The 19,133-nt window shown below is 41.0% G+C and overlaps 1 protein-coding gene across 1 annotated transcript in view; it reads left to right on the plus strand.

The window, feature by feature from the left end:
* The window catches only part of atad2b (ATPase family AAA domain containing 2B), a 64,390-nt gene that overhangs the window by 42,452 nt on the left and 2,805 nt on the right, over window positions 1-19,133 (plus strand). The window contains exons 25-27 of the mRNA XM_085431400.1: window positions 57-794; window positions 1,837-1,955; window positions 13,603-13,731. Of these exons, the coding sequence (XP_085287526.1) occupies window positions 57-794; window positions 1,837-1,955; window positions 13,603-13,731 (986 nt within the window). The remainder of the gene's footprint in view (window positions 1-56; window positions 795-1,836; window positions 1,956-13,602; window positions 13,732-19,133) is intronic.

A 19,133-nucleotide genomic window follows, 5' to 3' on the forward strand; every position in this document is an offset into this window, starting at 1 on the left:
TGTTTAAATTAATATTGTTCCATCTTGTCTCTTTTCCTTTCCCCTTTTCCTCACAGATTATGTAAAGCGGAAGGTTCGGAGGAGGCCATCGTGGGGGCGGGGCATCATACGGAAAAAGAAGAACTACAAGAAAGGGACAGAGGAGGAAGAGGAGGAGCCTGAAGCAGAGGTGGAAGCGGCAGGGCCCAGCGACTCCTGTTTAACACAGGATGAGGAATCATCTTGCGATATTACAGGTCCCCAACCCAATGGCCATCATCCACATGCCCCCTCCACAGAAGAAGAAAGCTCCAACGAACCCCCTGTTCCAGCTCCCGATAAACCTCCAGATGCTAGCGAAGCCAGAGAGGCGCCAATGCCTAAGGTTGAGGAGCTGGCAGCTAAAGAAGCAGAGCCTGAGATCACAGGGAAACACACCGAACCACATTGCCTTGGTGGTAGTTCTCAGCCCAACACAGATGGGGATAGCGAGGCCAGTCGGGCTGACTTCCAGCCTTTGATTGAAATGTCGGTGTCTTCAGATGCTGAGGACCAGCCTAAGCACACAGAGGTTCTCCTGGTTTCACAAGTGGACTGTGTGAATGGAAATGAGTCAATGGACAGCCTTGACTTGCAGAGCCTCAAGGGGAGCAGTGAGGCAGAGACAAGGACTCCTCAGAGCACGGCTGAGGGCTCTAATAGAGCTGAACAGGATGAGCACAAAGACAAAAATGAGAGCAAACCAACTCAGGAGCAGCATCCTCAGGATGGAGTGGCAGTAACGGAAACTGTTGAGGAAGATCATAACAAAGAAGGTATGTTAGTTATGTTCCAGCATTAATATTGGTTAACACAAATGTAGAGCTTTTGCTTGCAGTACACGCTTTTCACTATTAATGCTTTCTCACACTTTCAAAATCCAAATATATGTGATGAGTTAAAAAGAGAGAGATGCAATGTCAGGGCTACTTGTTCTGATCTCTTAATTTGACTTGCTAATTTTTAAATTCTAAATATGTTTTTATGCAAAGTTAACAAACATCTGTGAGTTTTTAGACATTCAGCCAGTGGGTTGCCTAGCACTTATCTATGATAAATTACTGTTATTATCATCCAGTTTTCTGATTTATGCTTGGTTTAAAATAGGATGTAAGACTCAGTGGTGAAACTTAAGTAGCATTAGCATTTATAAATACTATTCTTGGCTTGGATGCATTTCATAGCAAAATGCCATGGGCTTGAAAGTTATATGGATATGTTACACCTCCTGATATGCATCTTTGGATGGTTTTCAATTTTTGGATTTTCAGCAGTGGCTGCCTTTTCCTTTGCTCCAGTATATTTAGTTTCTTTGCCATGAAACCTTATGCTCCTTCTACTGGGATGTTGTGTTCAAGTCAGAGACGAGCAATAAGTTTTTGTTTGATTATGGGCCTGTGGTTTGGCTTATGATGAGGCCAGCTGGAAGGCTGAGGTAATGGTGCTGATAAAATATGAAGAAGCCATCAGAGGATGACATGATCGGACAACAGAACACGAATTGTGGCTCCTGAACCAATAGAAAAACTAAGCTACTCCACCCCCATCTCATTAAACACTGAGCCAGATGCGAGATATTGTACACTTTAAAGCTGATCGTAGCTGCAGATAATTTGTTTTTCTGTTGTATAATTGCATTGGACCTGTAGCCATGACATTTTAAATGTATTTTTCTTTGAATAGCATTTGAATGAGAAGAACAAAACTGCATCAATTTAGTTAGTTTGCTTAGGTTATTCAGTTACTCTTGATTGCAGTTAAATATTTAATATTTCTTTGGTAATCTATTCATTTGTCTTTTCATTGATGTCTTTGAAGTGGGGACATTCAACAGTAGCTCATCAGAGCAGTTGAAGGAGTCCGCTGAAAGGACCGAGGAAGAGCCACAAGCAGTACCTCCCCATCCTCCAGTGGTAATTGACCACCAGCGACTTTTGGTAAGAATTTTATTTTTTTAAGAAAATAAATAAAGCATTATGACCATAACAGGTGTAGCAGCACACCACATGCACTTAAGCTTCCTTACATTCTTGAAAATACTGTAATTTTATTGGGGTGTTTTCAAGGTTTAAAAGGTGCATAGATTTTCGCTAAAGTGCTCGAAATTGCTTAAAACTGCACTGCTTTTGTGATGAAATGCTTTCTGACTGAATGGTTTGCCTCTTAAATAAAGAAAGAAAATAAGTTGGGGAGAACCTCTTCTTTTCCATAAAATAAATACGACTCCACTCAAGTACCACCTGCTGCTTGGAGCCTCTGTGTTTGGCTATAGTGTGATCTGCTGGTGTTTTTGAAATATACGCCTTGTGATGGAGCAGTGGGTGGGACATGACAACATGCTGTGAGGTGGCAGGTTTAATGAGCGTTAGTTTGATAAGGAAAAAGACAAGGTCATGGTTGAAACGAGCGAAATCTGTAAGAGTGGCCTCCTGTAAATTCTACAGGACGTGGTGGGGGAGCTTTTGTCACTGTAGCTAGGCTAGCTGTCACCATGGGTATGTTGTCCAAGTATTATGGGGAAATACAGTTTTACTGATGTCGGTTTAATTGAGCATCAGTGTAATCATCTTTGACATAGGTCGATAATTAGATGTGGTCTAATGTTAATTGGCCACGTGCTCATGTTACTAATGTGGAGCTGTTAATGCTGGTTTAAGAATGCTAGTCGTGTGAAAGCCTAATAAAATACATCTGTGTGTGCGTTTGTACTGGAAAAATGAATAAAGGTTATGTTTTGATCTTTAAGTTGCCCGACATAGTTTGATACATTATTCTTGATGGTGTTTTACTTAACATTGTCATTCTTTTTGGAAAAAATATTGTTAAAATATATTTTTTAAATAGATCTGTGTGATCAAGTATGATCAGTATCACGTATTTATGAGCATCTTATTTATGAAGTGCTAGAGAAGCTCGAAAATACTTTTTTCCAAGCACTTATTAAGCATCCTATCGTTTAAACACTAAAACGGTAACAGAAAATAGTGAACCTTAAATGTTGCTGAAATGGCAGCTTAATAATTCAAAGCTTGTTTGATTCAGACTGAGACATTTTCTTCAACTGTCTGTTGTGACTTTTTCATTACTGCAGCAGTTGTATTCAGTATTTCTAATTAAAATACAACAAAAAAATCTACTTGAAAGTTTATAAACATTGGCCTCTGGTCTGCATTCGCTTATTCTGAAATAATTGGCTGAGAAAAGACACACACACACACACACACACACACACACACACACACACACACACACAATGGAACTAAAACACTTTTTAACTTTTTTCAACCATCAAGACTTCGGCTTTTTAAAATCCTGTCCACACCTCATTGCCATCTTGTTGATTTTACACAGCCATCATTCTGATTCAGACCATGAAGGATGTAACAGCTGGTGTGATTTGGCATTGTGCACTGTTAAGCATTTCAGATTTAACAGGTAGTGTGATCTGTATAAAAATGTTCTGGTAACACAAAGGCAAACATTTTGTAATGAGGAAATAGTCACAATAAATGTTAATAAATGAGCATTTCTTATGATTTTAATCACTTAATGTATCCAGTTATGATTTCAACAGTTTCCAACCTGAGTTGCTTTGTTAGAGGAAGAAGATTGTAGGATCTTGCAAAAACATTTAAACAAATTAAACAATTCCCCCCAAAAATGAATTGTGTAGTAGCCAATCCAATTAGTAGAAATTCTATAGAATTTCTACTAATTGTATTACTAATTGTAATAATAAGTAATACTGGTGTTATAAAGATGGTATAAATATAGGGTTGCCCCTTTTTTGGTAAATACAAATGGCTTCACTTCTGATCATTTTAAGAAAATCTATAAAATATAAATGTTAAGCAAAGATGTATTAGTTCCAACACTACCAGCTGTGGACTGTCACATCTTGAAAGTGCATAATTAGATTTTGATTATGGAGAAGATGAACTATAATCAAAAATGTTGAAAATATGTTTTTGTTTAGTCTTATTTAAGTTCATTTGGCTACTTGTTGCAATGCTGTTGTTAACAGTCTGGGTGAAAGGCTTGCTTTTTTGTTTTCTCCTCCCTTCTGTAATTGAAACAGCTGTGCCTCATTTGTATTGTCTTGATTGGTCACTCTTTGAATTATATGAACCATTAAGTCATCTTGTTTGTGCATATTTTTATATGCAAGTGAAACTGTGGCTTGTTCTGACCAGTGTTGGAAATTGCACTGTGGGTCGTATTCATACATATGGCTGATAAAACTGCAGATGTTTAAAAATGGCTGCTTTTCACATCAGGATTACTAATCAGTTAGCCTGGTTCTGCTGGAGTTCTCTTCTTGTTAGGAGAGTTGTTCCTTTCCACTGTTACAAAAAACTTGTAACATTTCTCTGCAACAGTGAAACATAAAGCTCCTTGAAGTTTTATGTTGCACTATGAATTGGTGCTATGTACGAAATGTAATTGAACTGAATTGATTTACATTTTAATATGTGTTTTATTGATGTAAAACACTAGTTTATTGTTGAGTCTGAGATATTACGCAGCCATTTGCAGCCCTGGCAGATTGAGCACTCCTCTCTGACTCTGATGCAAAGTCGTAAACAGGCAAGCTTCAAGTAAGCTGCACAAAGTAAGAAAGGGGGAAAAAACAAAACAGTTTCTATTAAATGCACAAGTTGCACAACCTCATCCATTCAGTTTTAATTGATGTTAAAATCAATCTTTTACATTGTCTTGCCTTTAGACTATTGAACTTTTCTCCCTCCCATTTAATCAACAGGTAGATTAGACGCCTGGAAAGTCCCACATTTTAACTTATACCTTTGTGTAACTGTAGAATATAGAAAAAGTTGAATAAAGTCTCTCCCTCCCTCCCTCCCTCTCTCCCTCTCTCCCTCTCTCTCTCTCTTCTTTGAATGGGATTTAAGGTATTGAGGTTGTGGAAGTGCAATCATGGGTGACCAGCCTTAAGCTTTCACCAGATCCATAGGTCTCTTCTGGAGCTGATGCTGTCACACTGCCCTTCTCAGATGAATAACTTCTTAAGCTTATCCCTCCTTTTCATTCATGCTACAGTTACGCCACTGTCGCTCGTCCCCTTCCATCTTTCAATTATCAACCTTTTGTATCCTTGCCCTCTGAACATAGGAGGGAGCCAATTACAATGGAAAGAACGAATTTCACATCGTTCAATCAACAGGTGTTGTTCCAGTTAAATCTGAAGGAAACAAGGTCATGACTCAAACATGAGCTTCTCTCTGACCCACTAGATCTGCCAACTCGTCCCAGGGTGTGTTCAAGTACGGTAAGTGGAAGCATGTGAAGCAGCTCCGTGGTACTTTGCACTGTCACGCCAGGGTCCCACCTAATACCCCAAGTGTAAATTGGAGCCTCGGCTCAGTGGGCCCCCTTGACAGCACTTCCCACTGATCGGATGGTTGGGGAGGGGGCGCTGGTTTTACAGCGCTCTGTGTAGTGTAATTGGTGTAAAAGAAGTGTCCTTCTGACATGTGCTTACGTCTTTCCTCAACGCTCCGAAGAGACATCCAACTATCAAGCCATTATCTAGTGGTTTTTACACACATCCCATGGGGATGATGGGGACCGTAGGGGTACATATCTCTTCGTGCTGAACCTGACTCCATCTTTCAGCCTGATTGACAGGCTTTTTAGCTGGCCTGATCTTAGTGCTTCAACTGGCTGCCCCTATGAACAGCCACACATAGCAGTAATCTGGAGGTTTATTTGTTAGCAGGGGGAAGAAGGGAGATATCTTAAAGAAACAGATTGTGAAAAGAGGGGACTGTGAATAATTGCTTTTTCATCCCAGTCTTACGGAACAAATTGAATTTCCGGTGCGCAGGATGAGAGCCGCCATTTAAGCAGATATTTGCTGGCGGGGCTGGGACTGGCACGGTGCCTGATGTGTGTTAGGGCCCACAGTGAGTGGTGTACTGTTCCCTCACTCTTCAGTTGTATTCATTGATTGTAGAAGCCTCATTATTCCTGACTTTTAACTTGATGGAAGAGGCTCTGAAATCTCTCTGGAATTAAATACCATCAGAGTGTTATGAGTTTGTTCACAGACCCTACACGCAAAGCTTGGGTATTATTTCAGTATTCACACCCTGCCTTTCAGAGCCATTGCACAGTTATTTGCTCTGATTCACTTAGTAAAATCAAGTTCTGTTATTGCCAGTTTCTCTGAAATGATGCTTGATGCTGTCTGGATCAAAATGAAATCCTCAGTATGAATAAATAGGTCCTGAGGCTTGTTTCTCTCCCTACTCCAAAACGTCTCTCATTCTCAGCTGTTTTCTTTCATCAATAATCAGACACTTGTCCACAGATGGGCTAGGAGAAGTGGTGCTGAGGATTGCAGATGAGAATTCAGTAACAAGAAATCCAATCTGGCCCCAGCAATTTTTCCTCCATCTCACCAAGAACACACAGATTATCATCTGCTCTGCTGTTTCCTTTAGCAGCTGCCCAGAAAAAGCCAGTGTTTCTAGTCACTGGCGCAGTATGGAGTCTTTCTGGCTTGATGCTTAGTTTCTACAGCATGTCAGGATTTCCTGTTTTAGAGAAGCTTGTCAACAGAAATGGCCCTGCTTCAGTTTGTCATCTCCCTTCATTTTTTAGTATTGATAACAGCAGGGGCCCCCTTTGGCAAAGTAGCCATGCCTCGTGCCTGTTCAAAAGAAGACAGCCTAATAGTAGTGCTGGACCATCGTTTTGATTGTCAATAAAAATAGATGGTGCTTGAAGTGCTTCTTTTATTTTTATTCATTCCCACTGATTGCTTTGACACATCTCCCATTTGCATGTAATTGCATATCTGTGCCTCTTGGCTATGCAGGTGAGGGTCACTTGTTTGCTCACACAACATAAACATACCAGTTAGTCTCTCTTATTTCTCTTCTAATAGTTTGCGGCCAGATTTATTGTGCCCTTTTGCGTTGCTCCCATCTCCTCAACCTTTGGCTTAGGGTTACACTGTGTGGGATTTTGTACGTCTTAATACCCATACAGTACATGAAGATGGTATTTTTAATGTCTGGTTACAATGTTTAATATCAGGGCTGAAACAGTTTCTTCTGTTCCCTGAAAGAGAGGACAAGAACAAAGTACAACACGTAAGTATGGGATATCACTCCCCCGCATGTCCTGGCTGAAGAAACCTCTATTCATGCTTTTAGGGTGGAGGCCATGTGATGACATGCGCATGGCCCTGCCTGCACATATACCCCCTGCCATCACAGTCAAGCCGAGGTGCGCGGTGAGGCAACCTTGTGTTGTACCTCGTTCCTCTCCTTCAGGGAACAAAGTCATAGATATAACTGTTCCTTTTCAGTCGATTCACTCGGGACAACACATAAATATGGGACATGTATACAACCAACGTACTCCAGTTGGACCACCGGCACCTTAGTGTGCGGTAGATCCAGGGGAAGGACAGCAGGAGCCATCAATCGATAGGACTGAACAAAAGAGTGCGGTGATGCCCAACTAGCTGCAGCACAAATATCACCTACGCGGGGTTTAAAAAGAGCACATCAGCTTACATTCTCCTGGTGGAATGTGCTCTCACCCCCTGGGGCAAAGCGAGACCCTTGGTGCTGTACGCACATGAGGCAGCTTCCATAATGCAGTGGGACAGCCTCTGTTTAGACAGAGCTCTACCACTTGCTGGATTAGTGAAGCAGGCAAACAAATGGTAACATAAATGCACATTCTGAGTGCGATCAATGTAGGTAGATAGGGCACACACCGGACCAGAGAATGAGGCATCCACTGTCATGAAAAGAGAAACCGCACCCCTGAGGACGGGGCCGAACAGAACACTTCTGCCCTGCTTGCTTCGGTTTAGTGTCCATTCCAAAACGCTGCACAGGAAGACTCAAAATTAGCGCTCCGCAGGCAGCCTATGCAGCCGCTGCACAGTGGAGGCCAACACCAACAGAAGCCGTTAAGCTAAACCTAAGCTGCCAGGACGCATAGCTAATTTGCTCTAGCAAGCCAGCCCAACTCTGCAGAGGTGTTGTTAGCGAGGTGAAGAATGTAAGAACTGGGGGGTGATTTGATGACCGGTGGTATATGTGGCTTGCATCAAGGTTTCTTCAGCCAGAAAACGCAGGGATGTGATATCCCATACTTTTGTGTTGTACCGAGTCAATCAATGGAAAGATAACAATCCTGTTAAGATGCTATTGCAGTTGTTAATTCATGGGCAGGCTGCGATTCCAGGTCAGTTATATTGTGTGTGTTAATAATGTATCGTAAATGTAGGTCTGTAGTAACGAATTTCAAGCCTCCGCCACCTCCTCACTGCTCAAATCCTATGATAACAAATACCTGCTGTAACGCTTTAAGCTGCACTGCTTATTCAGATGAATCCAGCTTTACCAGGCCGTACATGCTTTTGTATATTCCAAAAGCATACCCTCATAATGCACAGACGGTGTGCAACGCTTAGTGCTCTGTCAGCATCTTTCGCTGTTTAACACTTTACTCTTCCTGCACACTGGTTGCACGACACATGGAAAGGAGTTTGTATTGATTACCCTTTATTTCCCTTGAGCTCTCCCCAAAGTTTAATCATATCAGTTCATTAGCAAATCATTTTCCATAACCTTGACCTAAATCTTTTCCGTATTAAATTTTTCTCCCCTGTGCATTTGTTTGGTAAACATATCTTCATCTGATAATTTTGCTCTGTGTATGTGGAGGTCTGTTTGGTTTTCTTCTCCTTTATTACCTGGTGATATTGGATCTCTCCTGTCTTGAGTCTGTAAAATATGAAATTTCTTTCCTCCTTTTCCTTCCTTATTTTTTCCATCTTATTATCTTTCCCCCCCCCCAATTGTAATTTTTACCTTGTAATACTTTTTTTGCCAAGGACTTGCCAAATGAAACCTGCAGATTTTACATTTGGTCATTTTCACATCTCTCAATGTTCTATATTCCTACCCAGACTCATGTCATGTATGGACTATTTGATTTATAAGGCTCATATTGTTATCAGTGTTTTTGAGTAAAAAAAACAAAACAATACTCATTGCTCAGATTTTTTCCTCCTAATTGAGATTGAAGCCATGTGCTTCAGGACATTTTAAGTCCTGAGATAAAGTTTGAGCTATCCCAGGCAGCTCTATTCTGTAGAACTACATTTAAGATGTATTAGGAAAACCACTAAGATTGACATTTCTAGATTAAAGCCTTAGAATAGTTTAATTTACCCCCTGCCCAGGAAACCAGCCCTTAGGTCTCTTAAGTTTTCTATCAATTAAAGTTAACTCCTTTATTGATCTTTGTGTGTGAGTGAATATAATAACAATTATCTACATTTATTTTCATCCGTGATTCATATTTTTGTGTGTGATTCTGAATTCAGTGTTCTACTCATTATCTAAGTGGCTGAGTCACCGCATAAACCTAACGGCACACAGAGCATGATGTGTTCATTTACATAGGTAAATATTAAAATCATCAGTTAGAAGAGAGTAATGCTGTTTTTAAACAGTATCATTGGACTCATTTTATTCAGATATCAAATTGCATACTTTGCACAAAAGACGTTACCATATATAGCATCGAAAACCCTTTTTTCCTCCTCTACTAAAGTCAAGAGAATTCACCGTAATCTAATGGCATTTTCCTGTAAAGCCAAGCGTTGCATATTTAAGATGAGCTGTCGACCCCTGCAGCGGTTTTTACATGGGCAACTGAACAGAAACACCATTTCATTTTAATGTTCTGGGACCATGGTAATATGATTCATCATGATTGTCCCTGACCCTTGTAACACTATCAATATTGCATTATCCGTGTGACCGAGTGCCCTGTAAACCACATTATTTGCCACCATGACTTAATTTTTTTTTTTTAAATAAATCTGAAAATCCAAATCCAGTGTCTGCCTCAGCTGAAGGTAACAAACAAACCAGAATCATTAATAATTCATTCATTTGCTAGTATTGGAGACACAAAATCTTAGTTAACAGGAAGAGCAGGCTGAATTGTTCTCAGAGGCAGATATTGAAGGCTTAATAGCGTCCCTTGTGATGGAGACTGTTGGGTTTTGAGTCCTTGTTGTTGAGTTTTTTCCTCCTCCCTCTCTGCCTGCTAACCCTCTTCTCTCAGCCAGTGGTGAGGAAGTCTCTCCAACACACATGTGCGTGTAGATAGTGAAGCCTTCAGTGATCAAAGAAGACCCTCTACTGTATCACAGTCAGCTCCAGTCTGCATGCCTGACTGTGTACAGCATGCTTATTTGAAAAAGGGATTTGTTTGCAAAATACCAGAAGCATAGAGCGACTGTAAATTCAGTGGACTGCACTTACATTCTGCACATTTTCGAGACTTTTAAGTGGAAATACTGCATTTTATAAAATATTTGTGCAAGCCACGTTAACAAAAGCTCTGAGTTTGCCGCTAATGACAATGTATACCCTTATTCAGCTGTTGTTTAAAATCGCAGGCATCCCAACCCTCCCTTTTGAATCTATGTTCTTAAGAAGCATAGATAGAGATGTGGTAAAGAAAAGGTTGTGGGGGAAGATGGAGCAAGGAGTTTAGAAGGGGTGAGGTTAAAAGGCCCATGTCAGTAGTAGTCTTTAACGCATGGGATTACGGCCCTTTTGTGTGCTGTGAGCTCACTCAGTCACTGAGCCCATGTAAGACCCTCTCACACCATTTACCCCACAGTGTCGCCGACACCCTGATCAAGCTGACAAAGGCTGGGAAGTGCACTGCTGCAATCAGCCTGGTAACAGTAAGAGGAGAATAAAGCGAAGAAACGGAGAGAGAGAGAGAGAACAAAGAGGGGAAAGAAAGGCGCATAAGAGAGGAGAATGCAAAGACAAATACACCAGAAGCAAAGACTGTTGTGCAATGGTAATGTCGGAAATGCAGTTGAAGAGGAGGTGAGAAGAGGCTGTGTAAAACAGTGAAAATGGCTTGAGGTGAGAAGATGAACTATCTCAGGAGAAAAAGGTGCATTATAAAGTAGAGAAATGCACTTAAAGCAAGAGTTGGGGAACATGATGAAAAATGGAGAGAAATGCAGTGGCAGTGGGATGAAAGGCTGGCTGACATTATTACACATGTGCGATGGGTTGGTAATGATGCTAATTAAAGCTTTTATGCATGTGTTGTTAAAACCGGCATCTCACTGTGATGTGCTCCATTTGGACCTCTTTTATTAGTTCTTATGGCTGGATTGAAACTATGAAAGCTGATAGCTCCCCTGATGTTAGGCCAGAGTTAATGTGAAAAAAGTACAAAAAGATACCAGTAAAATATATTCAATATGTAGCAGCTGATGGCACTTTTTTCCCAGTGTTGCAGAGATCATGATTATCGCTCTGCATGAATTCTGAATATTAGATTTTTTTCATGTTCTTAGCTTCTTTATGTAGACATTATTTGTCAAGGGACTTGGTTATTAGATTGGCCAGGTGGAAGTTCTTGTGAAAAGGGATATAACCAGTGATTTTCTACACTACCAGATGAAATTATGAAAGTTTGAATGTTTCAAAGGAATAATCGTCCTGTTTTCTGGACCTTTAAGTTTTATATGGTATGCATTTAGCGGCTGTGCTTATACGGAGTCTGATGTTCTGCTTGTAATCATTTCAAAAGCTGAAACAGTAAAAATAATGCTTAGTTTAAACACCCCAATCAGAAGAAACACGCCCGCTTTTTTTCAGTTTCAGAGGGATGAAATAAACCTTTGTGTAAACTGATTAGGAGAAAACTTGTACAATGTAAGTAATTTAACCTGATTGCATTCTTCTCTCCACATGCCCTCCATCTTGACAGAAAAGTGCAGGAACATATGCTTCTCTGCTTTTGGAATATGGCAGCCTGCAAGCGCAGCTGTCAATCTGCATAGAGATTGTTTTAAATACAGTGTTTTCAGGAATTAAGAGTGCGATAATAACGGCAACTACTGTGGCGAACAGATGATGGCTGTCTGTGTTCAGGGAGCTGATTAAACATGTGACGTTTACTGATAACTGTAGAAGAAGGGGAGAAGTTAACAGGTGAAACAAAGTCTTGAATCAGACTGACTTCAACTATAGAAATGTTTACATGTGACTGAAAGAGAAGCTGTAAAAGCTTTTTCTGATGATCTGTCACACTGTGGTTTTTCATAGTAATCATTGCTCTAACACAATTTTTTCCATTTGTGGTGCTTTATGATGTCAAAGAGATTACATATCCTTAATATAGTCATCTCAGGCACATTACACAGTGGACTTGCCAACCTGCTGTTCAAACCTTATGTTTGTAGGAGGAGCTGAGGGGCTGCACCGAGGCCTAATATGAGATGAATAATGTTTATTTTGAATTGTGAATTATGCAGAGGTACTCTAATAGACTCCAAGGATAATAAATATGGAGCTGGAAACGGACACATTAAGTCCACTTTGAGCTGGAGTTTATCCAGTCTTCTAAATACAAAATGTGAAAACATTGATGCAGATAATGTTGTTTAGTTGGAAGCAGGTGTAATTTCTCTCTCCATGTGATGTTTGTAGCAGAAAAAAACAATCTAAAAAAAACTAAGGAAGGCTTTTAGGAGGTCACTGATTACGTTAGTCAGCACTGAGATGAAGAGCAGTAGCAAATGTTTGTCACGAGGATTCGATACGAACCATTAGGACTAATGCATCATGCATGACGTTTTTCATTCTTTCAGTTATAAAGAATAATAACAATAATAATATTGGTGGCAGGTACGTGGCTCCAAGCTGTGGTGTATCTTAATAGAAGCTAAAAAGTAAAAAATCCTACCGAGTATTTTTCTTCAGGCCAGATTTCCGGTTATGAGCAGACTTTGTCTTGGGATTAAGTTTCTGCTCAAGTTTCTCTTGATGTGAAGCCTCAGTTTAACTTTAATCAGGCCAACTGTCATTTAAACAGAACCCATTGTCAGATGGAGTACAGTGATTAATACAATGCTAACCTTTTTACCTTTGCAATTTTCATTCTTTTGCTCACTGTAATTATCTCTCAGACGTTCACTGATGAGGCTCTGACAAACATCTATGTCTTATTAATCATCATATTGCCTTGATTTTATGTTTTTCAAGCAGTTTTCTCTCTCTGTCTCTCTGTCTCTCCCACACACACACCATTTAATTTCAGTTGAGGTTTCTCTGTTTGCCTTGTGTCAGTGATGATAACTTTAATTATTGTGCCTTTGCTGTCTCAGTCCGTGCATTCTGATGAGCTGCGTGTTTAAATAGAAGCGCATATACACACAGACTTTGGTTTGGGTAAAATGCGAAGAACGGGTCAATTAAAAGGGCCTTTGACTGTCCAGAATGTTTTAATTAAAGTAGCAGTGAAATGTAAACTTGGTTCTAATTATGATTAGCCTTAATTAGCTGTCATTCTGATCTTAATTGCTTTTGAATGCAGCTGACCTCCAAATGATGCATCTCCACGCACCAGCATCAGTGAGTTGCTTGTGCGACCCGTTGTTCCATCACTGTACGACTGTCCGATTGCGCCTGTGCTGTTGTTTCTGTGGTATATATCTGTAAGATGTATTTATTTTCTAAAACGAATGATTTCTATTGTTTCCTGCAGATTCTACTGGATATGGTGGTGAAGAAGAGTGAGGGCTACAGCGTGGAGCAGCTGGAGCGACTGTACTCCCTACTCAGCCAGTGCATCTACAAGCATCGTAGAGAGTACGACAAGACCCAGCTACTCGAGGTCAGAGAGACACAACACACACTGGTGTAGCCTTTATAATGTGCATTTAAATACAAATATAGTCCTTATCCAGTACTGCAGTCTGCCTTGAGCCTTTCACTTAAAGGTGAAAGTGATTTTGTTGAATCATAACATTTAATTGCTACTTTAAATAATGCATTAGGTACACAAATGCCAAATCTTGCCATTTTCAGCTTCTCAAATGAGAATATTTCACATTTTTCAGATTCTCTTTAATATAGAAATGTATTGACAATGGTAATAAATGTTTTCTTTTATTGTTTGAAACCCACAAACACTCAAAATTATTATATAAATTAGATGGACAATGCCAGGAAATTCTGGGCAGCATGCAATAACTGCAGCTTGGAGAGCAGTACAAGGTCTAACAAAAATTGGCGTGCCCGGCCTTTACCTAAACCTTATCCTTTGTGGATAATCATTTAAAGCCATGCACCACCCAAAGACTCTCGCACTGAAAAGGGTAAAAATAAAACAAACTTGGGCTAATCAGAAAGTAGGTTTAAGGACAGGAGCAATCGAGCTTCTTGGGGACCAGAGAACCCTCCTGAAGATTTTCCAAGAACCCCCTCGTAACCTTAACATAGATTTAACTGGTTTGGATTTAGTGTCACATGGACAGATGAGTGGCATGTGTTTCTCCGTGCTTGAATAATAGCTAACAGGGTAATTAGCTAACTTGCGTAGCAGATCGCAGTCATATTGGTGTTTCTGCTGGCCCAAAGTGAACATGCAAAGGACCCCCTCCCCTTCTGTATGTTTAACATTTGCATTTTTAGTGATGCGGCATCCCGAGGATTAGTAGTAAGTAATTCTCAAAGCAAGATGTTATGGATGTCAAGAAAATGTTACTTTTTAGATTTATTTTTTTATATTTTGTCCTACAGATTTGACCTTGTTCAGACCAAATAACTCCGATTATTAAAGAGCTGGAGACAGTTGTACACAAAGGCAGATGATATCGGAGAAGGTGTGGCTTTCTCCTTAGGGAGCTTAGACATCTCTGAACACTGCGACAGACTGAAACAAGAAGACGTGTTTGGCACTCACTGGGATTCATGACAAAAAAAGGCTAGATATCGACTATGGAAGAAGAGATGGGTAAGAGTAGCATAAACAGCATCTAGATCAGGGTAGAAATTGAGGTCTGCAGCAGAGTGTGATCTAATGAGGACAGTGGAAACTAGTAGTGAGAACATTTAAAAAATTGTTTTCAGTGCTTGTGGGAGACCCCCACAGTATATTCCACATAATTCTGATGTTAGTTGGCCAAACAAATGTACTGAACTTCTTAAACTCCACTGAGGCTTCATGAAAAATATATTATGGCTTTGTTTTCCAAAATAATTACAATTTAAAATGGTACTGTGTTTCAGGCAGCCAGAATAAGATCTTAGCGGCACAGGACTGAAAGTCAGAATTTTATATTCATGAATGCAATCAAGCCGCTGACACACAATAATGTTTTATATTATGGTAGCATGATGGTAATTTGGAGGAGATGTAGATCATAAAATGTAATATAAAGACAAACTCGTGCTACAATAACCGCAAATGTTCATTTATCTTTTTCCCAAGTCTCTCGGGAAAATACTGCAAATAATAATAAGCGAAGGATGACAAAAGGGTCTGAATGAATGGGAACTTTTTCCTTTTAAGTTTGGCTCTTTCTTGACAATGTTCCATGTAGAAAAAGCTGCTGTATATTTTCCCAGAATCCCATCTGGTCATCTGCTGCTGCTGTAGGATGTCAGTGCAGACAGGGGCTCAGAATGGCAGTGTCCTGGCGCTGGTAGCCAGTGCCGGCTGTCAGGATGTCAGAGGGAGGAAGCGGCAAAGGGAGAGGGGGAGAGAGCAGTCAGCCAGGTGGTGCCGCCTGTCTACGGGCCGCTCTGGTGAAGGGAGGGAGGGCGCGTGTCTGGGTTCGTTTCATACTGCCAGCCTAAATTGGTGTTTCGAGAGCAGAAATGTCAGCTCATCTGGCACGTGTTTTGTTTGCCTGCATTTCCAAACATACATCTCAACCCCACAGCAGGTCATCTCCTTGAGAATGCAAAACCACGAGCACACAGATGCACACCGAGGTGGTCCAGAGTGTAGGGGCTGCAGCCTTTTTGGGGGCAACTTAACGTTGCACGCCGTTGCAACTCTCGGTATTTATGTCCGAGTTGTAGAGCTGAGTGAAATGGAGCGTGTCCATACATTTGTCTCCCTTACGTTCTCGCCGTCCTCCTCTGGGCACGGCTCGTCTCAGTCTTCCTGAAGAGCTGACCTTTTCAGCAGATGGAGCGGATAGCACGCTGCGTTTAAAGCCAGAGGGACCGTATCTGCTCTGTACACAGAAACCCGCAAGCTATGTTCCTGTCCACAAATTGGCGTATGTGTTTCCCTTGGCCCGGTATCATATTTTGCTCGTGTCTCAGACAGCAATTAAAGACTTTGTAAGGGCCTTTGACCTTTAACCTAAATCTGTGCTGTGCCAAAGCTGAACAGGATACCAGTCAGGTTAACTAAACCCCTCAATAGTTGATTAATTCTCTGCCAGTTTTGTGTGTATACTGCTGAGGGCTTTGGCCTGCAGGTCAATTAACACTTTTATTCCTACTTGTTTAGCCAAAGCAGCGTCATGAATAAGAGCCTAATTGTTCCTAAAACTAATTTGACCATTGAACTATTTGATTGGTTCCTGGCATGCATTTCGTATTTAGAATATTGATTAAACTTGAGCTTCAAGGGGGCCTATTACGCTCATTTTCCAGCACCGTATTTTGATTCCTGCACATTATTAAAGTAGCATTTCATTATGGAGTTCAGAAATGATCTTTATTTATTTTACACTGGGCTTCGGTACACCCCAACAAGCATTTAGCTCATTTCTCCCTGCTTTTAAGTTAGCTTCTTTCTGATTGGCTGTTACTCACAATCAAGACTTCTGTGGTCTCATATGAACACTCATTGACGTCATACAGAGACAAGAGTATAAAAACTGCCTCACACTCAGCTTTTGGCTCATGGGATTACACGCACTGCACTATTGGAAGACTAAATATGAAAAAGCGTAACAGTCCCTCTTTAAAGAGTCTTTTGAGACCTTCTCTGACATTTGTTGCTGAATAGCCATATAAAGAGAAACCTATTTAAAATAGGCGGTATCAGTTTCTCCATTGACAGTAGGCTATGCAGTGCAGGCTTTCATCATTGTGAGTCTGTGAATCTGATGTCAGCGGCTTGTGTAACAACACCTTCATCCAGGAACAATACACAAGATTGTTCTCTCTCGACTCTTTCTTCCCTGGAAAAAAAAAAAAACGACTCAACTTATACTTGAGTTGTTGTGAAGATTTTTTTGTTTGGTTTTTTCCCCCTCTCACCTAACCTTCACGTAGATGCTGCAGAGAACCTCGTCCTCCCAGGGGTTGTAGCAAATTAGATCTGGGAAATGGAGGAACTCTGTAAGTGATGTGGGAGTAGATAAGATGGGTTCAAACAAGGTGGGTGCACCAAAGTAATTTAAAGTTACAGTGGAGAGCATGCTACGCTGGATTTTTCTTTTCATGCACGCGTTGAGGGCCCCAGTGAGATATAAAACACCTAAAACTGCAGTTTGGCTGCAGTTGACCTGTTGAGCTGTGCAGAGGTTAGACATTTTTGCCATGTAAGTCACCATCCACCCATGCTAGATAGAGACAGTGTTACAGGCTAACTTTATGTCAGTGAGACAAAGGGGAGGTGCTGTGAGGGCTTGTTAGTCTGCTGTGTACTCGGGATGACAGCGTGCGAGGGCTTCAGGCAGATAAACTTTAGATCACAGAGGCGCAAAGCGTCAAGGCAGTGAAGAGCTCATTTGCATGTGCCCGTGTTTACAGTGAAACACAGCAAAAAAGTGCTAAAAGCACAGACATGGGCTGAGTCGAGGTTTTCACGAAGACTTTTTCATTCAAATGAACATCAGCTTCACCTTTCTTGGCTTTGCTGGCTTTTTACAGCTCGTGCAACCTGGATTTGATCGCTGTGGGGCTGTGATGAAGTGCTAAGCGGTTAATTGTTGTTCTAAATGAAGTTTCAAGAGAAGTTGGAATCTCATGCAGAATAACACTGGCGTGATTAAATTTACCTGGCTCCAGCTAAATTAGATCTCATGTTCTGATGTGTCAACTGAAAGTTAAATACACAGGCAGGACTGTTTTGGTGGGAAGAGTGAAAGCGGACTCCCTTTTGTTTGGGTTGGGTACTGCCAACAGTGATGCGTGGTGACGGCGGAGCTGCCGAGCAAAAGCCGTTTCTAGGCTGAATGGCAATACATGATGTATATGTTCCATGTGAGATGTCGGCAATATTTAGGATCAAAAATAAAACGCATAAAACTGCGGAAACGTTTCAACATATGTCACAATGAAATTAAATTAGAAAAACGGTGGTAAATTCTTAAAAATGGAGACGGACGCTTATCAAATCCACTGAGAGAACTAATCATTTTATCCCGAGAAGCACAGATGTTGGTCTGTTGCAGCCCTGATTGGTTCATTTGTGTTCTTGTGTCCTTTTGGTGTTTAAACACTTCGCTTGAATCTGAACCGAATGCTTTATTAGGTATTATCAGGTTGGTTGCAGCAGAAATCGAGACTCATCAGACCAGGTTTGTCCTGTTTTAAGCTGACAGGACTGGTAATCGGCGTGCTCTTCTGCATACATTGATTGTAATGAGTTACTGTTGTCCCCCTACCAGCTTGAAGCAGTCTGGCCAGTCTCCTCAACAAGACATTTTTGTCCAGAGAGCTGCTTCTCTTTTTTACACCATCCTCTGTAAACTTTAGAGATGGCTGCGCGGGGGGAAATCCCAGCCCGTCTGGCACCAATAACCATGCCCCATTCAAAGTCGCTTCTTCTCCAATTTGATGCTTGACCATGTCTAGATGCTTAAATGCAGCCATGTGATTGGCTGAACTGGTGCATGGGTTAGCGAGCAGTTGGAAACAAACAGGTTTCCTCAGTGCCATTAAAAGATTACATCTGCCTTCTTAAATTTGAGAGCTTCAGTTTTGTATTTATTGTTGGAGCTGCGCTGATCCTTCCTCCATGCTGCATGAGAGCAGGCTGCAGATGCAGAGGGAGTGTGGGGTGGGGCTGAGTGAGTCACACAGTTTAGTGAGAGAGAAGAGATGCAAACACTGGCATGGCTTTGTTAAAGAGATGATTTCTGTAGCTCAGCTTGGAGCAGGGGTCGGCAACCTTCAACATCAAAAGAGCCTTTTTAACTGAATAATGTGAGGGGGGGAAAAACGTGTGTGTGTGTGTGTGTGTGTGGGCAAGTAACAAATAGCTGTATGTAATTTGGAGAGGATAATACATATACTTAAGGCATCTGATTATTCTTGTATTAA

Source organism: Copadichromis virginalis, linkage group LG15, assembly GCF_057382275.1.
Source record: "Copadichromis virginalis isolate Kocher_CV1m ecotype Utaka linkage group LG15, C_Virginalis_male_GT1.1, whole genome shotgun sequence".
Taxonomy (NCBI): Eukaryota; Metazoa; Chordata; class Actinopteri; order Cichliformes; family Cichlidae; genus Copadichromis; species Copadichromis virginalis.